Raw genomic sequence first — 15,000 nt, forward strand, 5'->3', positions numbered from 1 at the left:
GTCCGTAATGTTGCACGGCACCACGACATTCGCCTCATAGATGGATTTCAGTGAGTATATATATATATATATATATATATATATATATATATATATATATATACTATATATATATATATATATATATTATATGTGTGTGTGTGTGTGTGTGTGTGTGTGTGTGAGTGTGTATGTGTGTGTCAGTGCATGACATAATCAGTCGGAAGGTGAAAATTTTGGATTTGCATTTCTTTTTCATTTTCTGAAAGAATATGCTCCCCAAAGCATTTTATTCTACTTGAAGTAAATCGGGTGATCTTTAGTGTACGTAAATACTTTGATCTGTTTGTTGACCCGGACGTTCATTAAGGGAGTTCAATAAAGTATTATCTGGGTGGGCCATATCAGATTTATAAGTGGATTCTGGAAGTGGATACTATTTATATTGTCTATAAATATATAAATTATCAATTATAATATTGGTAGTATGCTTTAATTGCCCATCATCAAATTTAGCGCTAATAGGATTCCATAGTCTGATGTCACATCTGCCTAGCAACAAGAAGCTTGGTTCTAAATAAAGAAAATCGGTACTCTTTATTCTTCATGCTGGCTAGAACATTTTCATATGTCATGTGATCAGTATGTATCAAAGTCAAAACATGATCAGATTTATAATGTTTTTCTCCTCTGGATACACTTTTATTATGCTTGTCGGAGAAGCATTTCATAAGGGCGGCCGCCATTGTTCAGATAGTTTAGAACCAGTTAATATGTTACTATGCGTCAATACGAGGGAAGTGACGTCACGACTGTTGAACTCTAATATCGTTTTTGCAGGATTGTACGCATTTTTTCAAAATCTTACTCATTTTGGATCTCCATTGTGCACATTTTCAAGGACTAGGGCTGACAGCACTGGCCTCTAATTTTATTTGACAGCTTCTCGTTTCCATCCCTCAATCCATCCTCAGAATGTACCTGGACACTAAGGGTCACGTGAGACCCCCTGGGTCAATGGTGAGACACCCGGTTCTGGCGAAGACCATGCAGACGATAGCAGACGATCCCATGTCGTTCTACAATGGACGCCTGGCACAGGACATTGTAGAGGATATACAAGATGTCGGTAAGAAAATCAATCGAACTTATGTCAAATAATGCAATATTTTTATTATTATTATTATTATTATTATTATTATTATTATTATTATTATTATTATTATTATTATTATTATTATTATTAGTAGTAGTAGTAGTAGTAGTAGTAGTAGTAGTAGTAGTAGTAGTAGTAGTAGTAGTAGTAGTAGTAGTAGTAGTAGTAGTAGTAGTAGTAGTAGTAGTAGTAGTAGTAGTAGTAGTAGTAGTAGTAGTAGTAGTAGTAGTAGTAGTAGTAGTAGTAGTAGTAGTAGTAGTAGTATTATATTATATATTATATTATTATTATTATTATTATTATTATTATTATTATTATTATTATTATTATTATTATTCATATCATTATTATTATTATTGTATTATTATTATTATTATTATTATTATTATTATTATTATTATTATTATTATTATTATTATTATTATTATTTTATTATATTATATTATTATTATTTTATTATATTATTATTATTATTATTATTATTTTTATTATTATTATTATTATATATTATTATTATTATTATTATTATTATTATTATTATTATTATTATTATTATTATTATTATTATTATTATTATTATTATTATTATTATTATTTATTATTATTAATGCAAAGAGTAAAGTTGACCAAGAAAAACATATTAATAGTTTGAAAGCAAAAGGGGGACAAAGAAAAGAAGAGTAATATTAGTTTTATATAGTTATTGATCAGTGTATGAAATGGAGAAGATAACTATGTTGGGTCAGACTTGGTATCTGACAGAAGATCGCATGAAGAGCGCAAGACTGACTGAAGAAGACGAAGAAGAAGAAGAAGAAAAAGAAGAAGAAGAAGAAGAAGAAGAAGAAGAAGAAGAAGAAGAAGAAGAAGAAGAAGAAGAAGAAGAAGAAGAAGAAGAAGAAGAAGAAGAATGAAATATCTATTTGACCTGCTCAAAGAGCTAAGGGGTCCTTAGCCAACAGCGACACTAAACATGTAGGACGAGACATGACGCCGGTAAGGCGATATTACATTTTCCCCCGACAGATACTACGCTGTTAACGACCAGATATTCATTTTACACCTGAGTACAGTGAGAGAAAGTGAGTAAAGAGTCTTTTCCAAGAACTAAACCATGCGGCACTCAGAGCGGGACTCAAACTCAGAACCTTCTGATCCTAAAGAGAGTGTCATGCTACATACATGGCCACATAGCCGCATACTTTACATTACGACTCTATTCTTGGTCAAGGCCGACGTAAACAGATTTGCAGGTCTGATAACTCAAATAGGATTCAATAGTCGTAACGTCACTTCCTTCCTAATGACGGATGGTAACTTAGTAACACTGGCTCTAAACTGTCGGAACAATGGCGGACGCCCGTATGAAATATTTCTCTGGCGAGCATAAAGGGTATCCAGAGGGGAAAAAAACCATAAATTTGATCATGTTTTGACTTTTACACATTCTGATCACAATTCATATGAAAAGTTCTAGCCAGCTTGAAGAATAAAAAGTAATGATTTTCTTGTGCGGCTATGTGGTCTTGTGGTATGACACTCGCTTTCTGATCGGAAGGTCGTGGATTCGAGCCTCGCGTTCGGCGCATAGTTGAGTCCTTGGAGAAGGCTCTTTATTCACATTCTCTCACCGTAATCAGGAGTAAAACGAGTACCTGGCCGTTAACAGCGCTGTCTTTGTCCAAACAAAAATTTGTAATTTCGCCTAACAGGCGTCATGTCCCGTTCTAAATGTTACGTGTTGCTGTTGGCCAGGGACCCCTTGTAAAGCGCTTTGAGCACGTTTAGTGGATATTGCGCTATATAAAAGCTCAAGTTTTTTTGTTTGTTTTTTTTTGGTTTTTTTTGTTTTGTTAAGAACCAAGATGGCCGCCGTTGCCGGGAGGCGTGACATCAGACTATTGAATCCAATTATCATGCGCTCATTAATAAAATAGAAAAACTCTGTCACCAACTCAAAATAATACCCATAATATAACAGCAATGTTCAAACAAGCCCATAATAGACACCTAGATAACTACGCCTCTCGGACAGTCGTCATAATGTAAACAGTGGCTCTGATTGGTTAGCATACATATCGACCTACACATATTATTTTTACTATCGATGATATGTGCCATAATACCCACTGTTCTATCGTTTGATCAACATAACAGAACCAGCATGGAAAACTAGGTGTAAATTCAAACGTTTACAAAACAAATGATCAAGAAAATCGTGTGAGGCCGATTTCATTCACTTTATTGTTTATAAACAACCAACTACGTTTGTCCGAGCACGTGTGAAGATGTGCCATAAATTCCATGTTTTGATTGGGCAAAAATCTAGTGGTTACTTGCGTTCTATTGTCAGACCTGTTAATATGTGCAAGTTGGACAGAAGTGTTGGCAATCTTACAATATCAATATACGCTGATCTCCACGGACAGGGGTGTTAGCTTCTTCTTCTTCTTCTTCTTCTTCGTTCCTCTGATGGACATCTATGGCTGCAGTCCGACATCTGCTATGAAGTCTGTGGTCCGCTTTAGGTCCTCAGCCTCACCATAGAGCTTTGTGTTGAGTGTTGTAGGGGTGACCCAGTGGTTCGAACGTTGCACGTTGTATAATGGGCAATCCATAAGCACATGTAAAGTGGTTTCATGGTCGGTTCCACATGGGCAATAAGGGGTTGTTCCAATACCTAGCTTTGTAAACATATGTCCTCTTAGTCTATTGTGTCCTGTTCGGAGGCGGAATAGAGTGACTTGGCTACTTCGCTGAATGGCATGGATTGGATCCTGCTTGTTGTGTTCTAGGTGTGTGTCATTCCTTTCTTTGTCTATTTTTAGCTTTATTATTTTCTTTTGCTGATGGTAAGTGATTGACGACTTCGGTTGTTCCTTCTGGGCTCCTTCTTTGGCCAGTTGATCGGCAATTTCATTTCCATATATACCTACATGACTTGGAATCCACTGCAGCACAATTTTTCCTGTTTTATCAGATAAGCCCTCAAGGGCCTCCACAGTGTGTGCGGCTTCAGAGTCCTGGTAATTTTCAATAGACCGGAGAGCATCATCAGAGTCTGTCAAGTAAACCACATTTTTCCCGTATATTCTGTGATCTCTGGATAGTTCTTTTGTTGCATTGAGGATGGCTTTTTCTTCAGTTTTAGTACTTGTGCACATTGAACCCACTGATACAGATATTTTTGTTTCTGTTTTATCTGTCCAGTGTATGAGTGCACCAGCACCTCCATTCATGAGGGGGCCGGAAACTGAGCCATCTGTATAAACTCTTATCCAGTTGGTCATTGGGTATTTTTTATCGATCATCTTTAGGGTTTGAGCATTGTCATTATTGCTTCGAATGTTTTTCTTGTTGATGGTTATGGATTTTTGTTTCTTTTTCCACGGTGGTGGTTTGAGATTTGGGACATTGATTTGGGCAATATCTTCCTTTGGTGTCACTTTATATTCGCTCTCTAGTTTTTGTCCCAAGGCGATGAAGTTTTCCCTTTTGAGTCGATTCTCTTTCTTTTCCATTGTACTTGGATGCAGTGGTTGGGATTCCATGAATTTTATCTTTGAGAATTGTGTCACTATTTTTAAATTTCGTTGTTCTTTGAGAGGTTTTATTCCTGTGTGGGTTTCCATCTTGTGAATTGGTGTTGTTTTCATTGCTCCAGTGATCACGCGTAGGCATTGGTTTTAGATTTTTTCAACCTTTTGAAATTGAGCCTGTGAGCACGTTCCCCATGCCGATATGGCATAGTCTATTGCAGGTCTTACATATCCAAGATATGTCTTCTTCAGGACGTTTGAGTTTGCTCCCCATTGCGTTCCAGCAAGTTTTCGGAGAAGCTGCATTCTCTTGTACCCTTTCTGTTGACTTTCATCTATTTGATGTTTCCAAGTGAGTCGAGGGTCAAATTTCACTCCTAGATACTTAGGCATAAGGTCTTCTCTCAGAATCTTTCCATCTAAAGTTAATCGCATAGATTGCTTTTTGGTTGATAAGCTGAATGTTGTGTATGTGGTTTTATCAGCATTTACTCTCATACCCCAGTCTTTTGTCCATTTGCTCAAAGCATCAAGAGTCATCTGTATCCTGGCCTTTGCAGTACCAATATTTCTTTCAGTGCATATCAGTGCAAGGTCATCTGCATACATGGCTGCTTTTACTCCTCTGCATTTGGTTTCGCAGATGTCATTGATAAAAACGACAAAGAGGGTTGGTGAGAGAACCCCGCCTTGTGGTACTCCATTTGTCATGTTCGTTAGCTTGCTTTTAGAGTTTTGAGATTGGACTCTTGCTTTTCGATTTGTGAGGTAATCTTTAATCCATGCAAACATGTTGTGTGAAACGTTGGCTTTCTTAAGTTTGAGAAGTAGTCCTTTTGTCCAGACTTTGTCAAATGCCTTTTCCATATCCACCCAAACTGTGACTGTGTGTTTTTTTTCTTGGTAACCATTTTCGATCAGCTGCGAGATGTATGTTATCTGGTCCTCTGTGCAGCGTAATTGTCTGAAACCAGCCTGTTCATCTGATATCAACTTATTGCTTTCTAAATACCATTGGAGACGGCGATTAACAATTCTCTCCATCAGTTTACCCAAGCAGCTTGTCAAACTTATTGGCCGGTAGCTTTCGGTTTTATTTTTTGGCTTGCCATCCTTCTTAATTGGTATCATGGTTGCCTGTTTCCATTTGAGTGGAAGTTTACCCTGTTTCCAACTTGCATTGAACAGTTGTTTCATTTTCCTCTTTGTGAGGGTTCCTAGGTGTTTCAACATGTCATTAGTAACATCATCTGGACCTGGTGATTTGTTCGTTTTTAGAGATTTCAAGGCAATTTTACTTCTTCTTTTTTAATCGAACTGAGCATGACATCATCTGTGGATTCTTTGGGTGTATCCTTGTGTTTTCTCAATTCTTTGTGGACTTCTCGTTTTCGTTCTTTTCTAATCTGTATACTCCCAACACTTGAGTACTGCTTCATAAAACAGTTTGCTGCTTGTTTTTTGTTGAGAATCCTCCCTGATCATCTTCTACTGATGGTGCAGCATATCTGTTTTCTTGTCCACTTAGAGCTTTGGTTAGGTTCCATAATTTTCTTCCGTCTCTGTCGTAGTCAAGTTGTCTGGTTTTTTCATGCCATGCTTCCTGTTTTGCTTTTATTGTTTCTTTCCTGAGAGTTTTTTCAGCCTCTTTGTAAATTTCCATATTCTCATCATTTGGCTCTCTCTCTGCTTTTTTTCTGTGTTCAGTGACTTGGCTGTTGAGACTTCCTAATTTTTCAGTCCATCCTGGACAGTAGTCCTTTCAGGGGTGTTAGCATTCTTACAATATCCACATTTGCTGGGGAGTCGAGGTCGACTGATTTTTTGGGATGGTTTTTCCCTTTGTATTGTAGGGAGCGAAAAGACGAATGGAGCTTTGGACGAAGCGAGCGGAGTCTTCCTTTCTCTCACAAATCATGAACTGATAACAACAACAAGCTAAGACCGCTGATCAAACTTTTCTCTTTTATTGTCATTCAAGTTTCATTAAATTACTATCGTTTGTGTTTAATCATTTTGTTCTTAAGTTATTTCGAGATCCTATAGTATTTTTCTTGCTTGCTTTAGCTGGCACCTTTCATACACACTTGTTTACTTCCACTTCCTTATTATGGTACCAATTTTCATCTGCAATTGTCTCTTTGTACTCTTACACACTTCCTTATCTTATCCACATCCTCCCCCTCACCCAACCCCCCCCCCCCCCCCCCCCCAATCTGCAATCACAAACCCATCCCACCGCGTGACGTTTAGGCGGTATTCTACAACTCCAAGACTTGGAGGGGTACAAGGTTCGAATCCAAGACACCCTTCAGACTGAGCTCCCTGGTGGCTTGACCGTCCATTCTGGACCCCCACCAGCAGGAGGCGCGTTGGTCAACTATATTTTATCTATAATGGCAGGTAAGTGTTATCATCATCATCATCATCATCATCATCATCATCATCATCATCATCATCATCATCATCACCATCATCATCATTATCATCATCATCATCATTATCATCATCATCATCCTCACCATCATCATCATCATCATTATCATCATCATCATCATCATCATCACCATCATCATCATCATTATCATCATCATTGTAATTATCAGCATTATCATCTATTCTGGACCTCTGCGGGAGGAGCGGTCGGTGGTCAATCATATCTTGTCCATTTTGGCGGATAGGTAGTTCGTCTCTTCCGTAAATCGCTCAATCAATCCAATCCATCACTCCATCAATCCTTCCGTTCATCAATCTATCGATCCATCAATCCATTTATCTGTCAACCCACCAACGCATCCAGCCGTCAATCCATCACTCCATCAATCCTTCCGTTCATCAATCTATCGATCCATCAATCCATTTATCTGTCAACCCACCAACGCATCCAGCCATCAATCCATCACTCCATCAATCCTTCCGTTCATCAATCTATCGATCCATCAATCCATTTATCTGTCAACCTACCAACGCATCCAGCCGTCAATCCATCACTCCATCAATCCTTCCGTTCATCAATCTATCGATCCATCAATCCATTTATCTGTCAACCCACCAACGCATCCAGCCGTCAATCCATCAAGCTATCACCAGACAATATCGCTACTCACCACAACAAGGCTATCACACATCATCAATTCACCAATCTATCTATTCACCAGTCTACCACAGGGTTGCCAATTTGGCAGATTTTCTGCCAAATGTCTTTTTTTTTTGGCAGAATTTGAAGTCGTCTGGCAGAAATAAACGCTTTGGCAGTTTGGCAGATATTTGGCAAGATTTTATTTTCCGAGGCCTAGGGATGAGTGTATAGGTCTACTCCACGTTTTCCATGACAATTTTTATGCATGAGTGATTTTTTTTTAACTTGGGAAATGAAAAAAAACATTTATGACATCGGCCTTGCGAATTTTTTGTTTAACAAAACTGATGAGTTTTCAAAGGGGGTAATATAAATAGTACGGTTTGGCAGGTTTTTGTGGTATTTGGCAGATTTTTAAAATCCAGTTGGCAGAATGTCTGAAAATAATCTGGCAACCCTGGTCTACCAACCTACTCCTATCACTACTCACCATCACAGAGTCCTCATACATCATCAATCCAGACATCAATCTATCCATAAATCCATCAATTCCTCAATCCATCAATCTATCAATCCGTGATCAGTCAATCTTCCAATTTTTCAAGCCATTCGTCCATCAATCCACAAAACCCGTCAATAAATCAAACTACCAATACATCAATCCATCAATTCATCAATCCATCAATCCATCAATCCCCTTAAGTTACAATTTTTTCATCAGACAGTATCACCCCACACAACAACAGGGTTCTCACACATTATCCATCAATCAATTCATCAATCCATCAATCCCCTTAAGTTACAATATGTCACCAGACAGTATCACCCCACACAACAACAGGGTTCTCACACATTATCCATCAATCAATTCATCAATCCATTAATCCGTCAATCCCGTGAAGTTACAATATTTCACCAGAAAGTGTCACGCCACACAACAACAGGGTTCTCACACATTATCCATCAATCAATTCATCAATCCATCAATCCTCTCAGGTTACAACCTATCACCGGACAGTATTGCCACTCACCATAACAGGGTCCTCACACATCACAGATTTCTAGAAGCCTCTAGATTTGCCTCGGCCAGGAATACAGAGCTTGGGGATGAGGGATTTGTGGATGTTAAAAAGGTTTGTGTTGCTGATGATGATAAAGATGATAAAAATATTTTTAATGAGCTTTTATATAGCGCAATATCCACTAAATGTGCTCAAAGCGCTTTACAAGGGGTCCCTGGTCAACAGCAACATTTAACATGTAGGACGGGACATAACGCCTATTAGGCGATATTACAATTTTTCGGACAAAGACAACGCTGTTAACGGCCAGGTACTCATTTTACACCTGAGGACGGTGAGAGGATGTGAGTAAAGAGTATTTTCCAAGGACTCAACTATGCGCCGAGCGCGAGGCGAGGCTTGAACCCAGGATCTTCCGATCCGAAAGCGAGTGTCATACCACTAGACCACATAGCCCATCATGATGATGATGATGATGATGATGATGATGATGATGATGATGATGATGATGATGATGATGATGATGAGTAAAACCAAAAACTAAAGGTGACTTAATGAGCCAATAAAATGGAGAGAAAGATAAAGGGAGTAAATTTGATTCATATACTTGCGATCAAAAGAATGTATACACATTTAAAATCGTCGTGACTTTTTTATCCGTTGGCGTAGGCTAATGATTTCCCACTGAGTTGTTTACCATTAGTCTCTCTGTGTACCGATAGTTGATGTTTTTGTTTTTGTATCACAAGGAGAACTGTATATTCGTTTGTGGATCGATTTGAAATGACACAAACGGCAAGGGACTAACAAATATACAGTTCTCCTTGTGATATTAAGCATTTTTGCGACATTGGTCATAGACTGTCCAGCTTGGAGATGACCAATGGCACGTGCATGTTGTTCTTTACTAAGTCGTGACATCGCGAAGATTAATGGATGGTGTTTTGCATTGTGTTTTTCTGCCTTGAAATGGGAGCGATCTATATTCATGTTTTCGTCCAACCTAGTCATCAATCACATGATTTGTTGCTGTGCAACGATTGGAGCTTTCTCAATGCATCTAAACACGCTGCTTTGTTTATGAAAGTTATAAACATACCCATGAGTCATCCTGAGCAAAATGGCCAATAGGATTCAGTAGTCTGATGTCACGCCACCTGGCAACAGCGGCCATCTTGGTTCTTAACAAAGAAAATCATTACTTTTTATTCTTCATGCTGGCTAGAACTTTTCATTCCCTTTTCATATACCTTGCGATCAGAATGTGTAAAAGTTAAAACATGATCAAATTTATGGGGTTTTTTCCCTCTGGAAACGCTTTTATGCTCGCCGGAGAAATAATTCATACGGGCGTCCGCCATTGTTCCGATAGTTTAGAGCCAGTGTTACTAAGTTACCATGCGTCATTAGGAAGGAAGTGACGTTACGACTATTGAAGAGTATTGTAGCGTTGGATATTTCTTAACTTGTGAACACTTTTCACTATGTGTGTCATTTTGAGCACGCTTTGCAATGTGACCAATGACCTCGAGTACATGGACAGGTAATCGTGCCCATTGTTTCAAGAAGACACGGGTGGCAAAAAAAAAAAAATCTACACACTTCCTGTCCAGAGTAAGGGGCCAAAAGGTCATTTTAGCACCTGCGCGACGTGGTGAGCGAATTTCAGATCGATAACATCAACTATCGGTACACAGAAAGGCTAATGGTAAACAACTCAGTGGAAAATCATTAGCCTACGTCAACGGATAAAAAAGTAACGACGATTTTAAATGTGTATACTTTCTTTTGATGGCAAGTATATAAGGGAACAACACAAAACAAACATTGTTAATTTACAGCTTGTGGGGAATATGACCTCAAGGTCATACGGCGACTTGACCCGGAAACAGATCAATGACTCAATGACCCTTGACCTGGAAAAATACGGTGCTAAATTCTACAACGGCCACGAGTCCGGTACCTCCCATACGTCCATTCTTGACCACGAAGGGAACGCTGTGTCAATCACCAGCTCTCTCAATTACTAGTAAGTACACCTCTCTCTCTCTCTCTCTCTCTCTCTCTATTTCTCTCTCTCTCGCTTTCTCTCTCTCTCTCTCTCTCTCTTTCTCTCTCTCTCTCTCTCTTTCTCTCTCTCTTTCTCTCTCTCTCTCTTCTCTCTCTCTTTCTCTCTCTCTCTCTCTCTGTCTCTCATTCTCTCTCTCTATTTCTCTCTCTCTCTCTTTCTCTCTCTCTATTTCTCTCTCTCTCTCTGTCTCTCTCTATCTCTCATTCTCTCTCTCTATCTCTCACACACACACACACACACACACGCACACACACACACACACACAAACTGACTTGCAAAATAGCACAAACAACACACTCTTATATAAAATAAAACTAGCCTACCTGAAACATACTAAAAACTCTAATCACTCCAGCAATTTAATTTTTAAAATGCTTATTTCCTCAGCGCTTGTTGATTTGATTCCACCGACAAAATACGTAAGATTTGAAATCACTCGCTTCCTGTCAATAGAGTAGCAAGCAATTCTTACTGCACGTTACCATTAATAGATTACTCTATACAACTACCTTTATAATACAAATTAATGAGATGATAATGTTACATTGCCTCAGAAGTCTTTAATCCTACAGCTGTCATGGCGGATTTTAAGTTGACTCAATGTATGGCTATTGACAGGATAATATGATGATATGACTATTATTTTCATCACTTTCAATAACAAATTAGTATCTTGACTTACTTGACTTGTGCATCTTGGCTCCTGGCGAAGCATATGACCTCAACAGCACTCTTCCATCTTCGTCTGTCCTTGGCACAGACCTTTGCCTCACTCGAGGAAACATTGGAGACGCACAAATCTTGGTGAAGGCTTCTCCTTCAAGTCTGTTTTGGACGACCCCGTTTCCTCTTACACTGTGGGTTCAATTCGAGAGCCTGCTTGGTTATATTACAGGGCTCTTTCCGCAGGGTATGGCCAACCAACCCATTGCCACTTTCTGCGTCTGACCTGGACATCCATTTGTTCTTGGTTTGTTCGTGTCCAAAGGTCAGCATTTGGCACTTTGTCAAACAATTTCAACTTGAGGATTTTTGAGAAATTAGTAGCTGCGGTGAGACTAACTTCTGGAGGAAATAGATAGCATCACAGGTGTTACTCTCTTTCAAAGAGGAATAGAAAAAGAGTCCTCCAGAGCCATTGGGCACATGGAACCGGAGTTTATCCCGGTTTCTGTAGCGTGAAACAGACAATAGCAATTGCTTGCTATCCTATTGGATAGGACGCTAGTCTATCGCAAAGTACTTTCCTGTCAAAGCTAACAGACTCAGCTACCCGTTCAGAAAAAAAATCTCGACTGCACCCGGGATCGATCTTGGTGTGAAGCGAGTGTTCTACCAACTGAACCATCGGGACTCCCAAAAAGAAAGAAATGGAAACAACTATCAAATACTGTGTAACCGTGAACGTTTATAGACTTATTGATATCAGTTTAGCGAGAAACTGTATAACTAACAGGTTGTTTAAAAATAATATAATAAGAGCTTTGTGATGTCAAATCCATTCCTTATATTGTTGCTATACGTTTAAGTAAAATACTCACAACATCTGCCAGTCGGATATCACGCACCAACACACACAAAACTATGTGTATCCTTTATCGTTTGTTGTCTGATTGATATAATTTAGTGAAAACTAACATCAGATATGTTTTTGAGTGAAATCAGCCCTGTCACCTCTTGGGTTAAACGTGTTGATTATTAAACACGAGACCTTAACTCACTCAACCCTAACACCGACTATGTTGGTAGTATACCCGGATTACTTTTACCTCATTCCTATTTATTACATTTTTATGAGACAAATTATAGGCGTAGTATCAAAGCTAATGTTTTATCGCTTTTACATGTTAATGGTAGTGAATCTAGACTATGTACATGCTCATTTTTAATACATTTTTTTTTCAATTTTGAAAAGTAGCAAAAATCGCTAGGATTGAGTGAGTTAAAGGCGCCGTAAACTCTTTACTATAATATGTCCCTTTTTCCTGTAACTTACCCAGTATATATCTTCTCGGTGTCTCTTATCCCAGTTTTGGTAGTTTGGTGTTGGGAAAACGTACAGGAATCACATTCAACAATGGGATAAGTTGCTTTTCTCACCTATACCAGAATATGCATCACTCATTAACTCCCTCTGAGGTAATGGTTTTACTTATAGGTGTGTTTGTTTGTGTGTGTGTGTGTGTGTGTGTGTGTGTGTGTGTAGTATGTGTGAGAGTGTGTGGGGAGCATTTGTGAGCAATAGAGACTATTTAATTTTCAATTTTATTTTTTCGGCAGAGATAACGCTGCTCAACGACCAGGTACTCATTTTCCACCTGACTACAGTGAGAAAATGTAAGTTAAGAGCATTTTCTAAGGACAATGCGTTGAGTCCTTGGAAAAGTCTCTTAACTCAGATTCTGTCACTGTACTCACGTGTTAAATGAGTACCCGGACTTTAACAACTTTGTCTCTGTCTGAAAAATAAAAGTGTAATATCGCCTAACAGGCCTTATGTCTCGTCCTACATGTCAATGGTTGTTGTTGGTTTGGAACCCTTTGTAAAGTGCTTTGAGCATGTTTAGTGAATGTTGCGCCATACAAATACTCAACTTAATGCTCAACTATCATTTCAATAATTAAAATCATTTTTCAACACCCGCTTCTCTCCGCAATGATACTAGTATGACACGATAGAAGTAGTAGTACTTCAGAGCGTAGCCATCGTTAACATATAGCCTGACACCGTAGCCATCGTTAACATATAGCCTGACACCGTAGCCATCGTTAACATATAGCCTGACACCGTAGCCATCGTTAACATATAGCCTGACACCGTAGCCATCGTTAACATATAGCCTGACTCCGTAGCCATCGTTAACATATAGTCTGACACCGTAGCCATCGTTAACATATAGTCTGACACCGTAGCCATCGTTAACATATAGCCTGACACCGTAGCCATCGTTAACATATAGCCTGACACCGTAGCCATCGTTAACATATAGCCTGACACCGTAGCCATCGTTAACATATAGTCTGACACCGTAGCCATCGTTAACATATAGTCTGACACCGTAGCCATCGTTAACATATAGTCTGACACCGTAGCCATCGTTAACATATAGCCTGACACCGTAGCCATCGTTAACATATAGTCTGACACCGTAGCCATCGTTAACATATCGTCGGACACCGTAGCCATCGTTAACATATAGTCTGACACGTAGCCATCGTTAACATATAGCCTGACACCGTAGCCATCGTTAACATATAGTCTGACACCGTAGCCATCATTAACATATAGTCTGACACCGTAGCCATCGTTAACATATAGCCTGACACCGTAGCCATCGTTAACATATAGCCTGACACCGTAGCCATCGTTAATATATAGTCTTGCACCGTAGCCATCGTTAACATATAGCCTGACACCGTAACCATCGTTAACATATAGCCTGACACCGTAGCCATCGTTAACATATAGTCTGACACCGTAGCCATCGTTAACATATAGTCTGACACGTAGCCATCGTTAACATATAGCCTGACACCGTAGCCATCGTTAACATATAGTCTGACACCGTAGCCATCATTAACATATAGTCTGACACCGTAGCCATCGTTAACATATAGCCTGACACTGTAGCCATCGTTAACATATAGCCTGACACCGTAGCCATCGTTAACATATAGTCTGACACCGTAGCCATCGTTAATATATAGTCTTACACCGTAGCCATCGTTAACATATAGCCTGACACCGTAACCATCGTTAACATATAGCCTGACACCGTAGCCATCGTTAACATATAGTCTGACACCGTAGCCATCGTTAACATATAGCCTGACACCGTAGCCGTCGTTAACATATAGTCTGACACCATAGCCATCGTTAACATATAGATAGTATGCAGATGACGTCACTCAGGCCCTTGTTATTGTTTTTGCCATCCGCGTTTGTGAGTTGTTCTCACTAAACTGTATTAACCAGACTATAAAAGTTCATGGTTACACAGAGTTTGTGTGTTGGTCCGATATACTTCCGGATGGCAATGTTGTGAACTCCTTTGCCAAGCGCATTCTATCTATAGCCTGACACTAGAGCCCTCTAGGACTGGCAGTTTGACGTCATATTTTAGGTTTGTGTAGCGTGTAGTGAGTTGTCGTTA

General features: G+C 39.1%; 1 protein-coding gene across 6 annotated transcripts in view; it reads left to right on the forward strand.

Annotated features, from left to right (window-relative positions):
* LOC144980697 (glutathione hydrolase 1 proenzyme-like) overlaps positions 1 to 15,000 on the forward strand; it is a 40,729-nt gene that overhangs the window by 21,038 nt on the left and 4,691 nt on the right. For all 6 annotated transcript variants that reach the window (XM_078928385.1, XM_078928388.1, XM_078928384.1 and 3 more), the window contains 6 exons: positions 1 to 50; positions 954 to 1,108; positions 6,928 to 7,077; positions 8,750 to 8,886; positions 10,617 to 10,804; positions 12,877 to 12,985. The exon at positions 1 to 50 is cut by the window's left edge and continues 152 nt beyond it. In XM_078928385.1, coding sequence (XP_078784511.1) covers positions 1 to 50; positions 954 to 1,108; positions 6,928 to 7,077; positions 8,750 to 8,886; positions 10,617 to 10,804; positions 12,877 to 12,985 — 789 coding nt within the window. The remainder of the gene's footprint in view (positions 51 to 953; positions 1,109 to 6,927; positions 7,078 to 8,749; positions 8,887 to 10,616; positions 10,805 to 12,876; positions 12,986 to 15,000) is intronic.

The sequence above is a fragment of the Berghia stephanieae genome, chromosome 10, assembly GCF_034508935.2.
Source record: "Berghia stephanieae isolate SIO BIC M18660-M18661 chromosome 10, UCSD_Bste_1.3, whole genome shotgun sequence".
Classification (NCBI taxonomy): domain Eukaryota; kingdom Metazoa; phylum Mollusca; class Gastropoda; order Nudibranchia; family Aeolidiidae; genus Berghia; species Berghia stephanieae.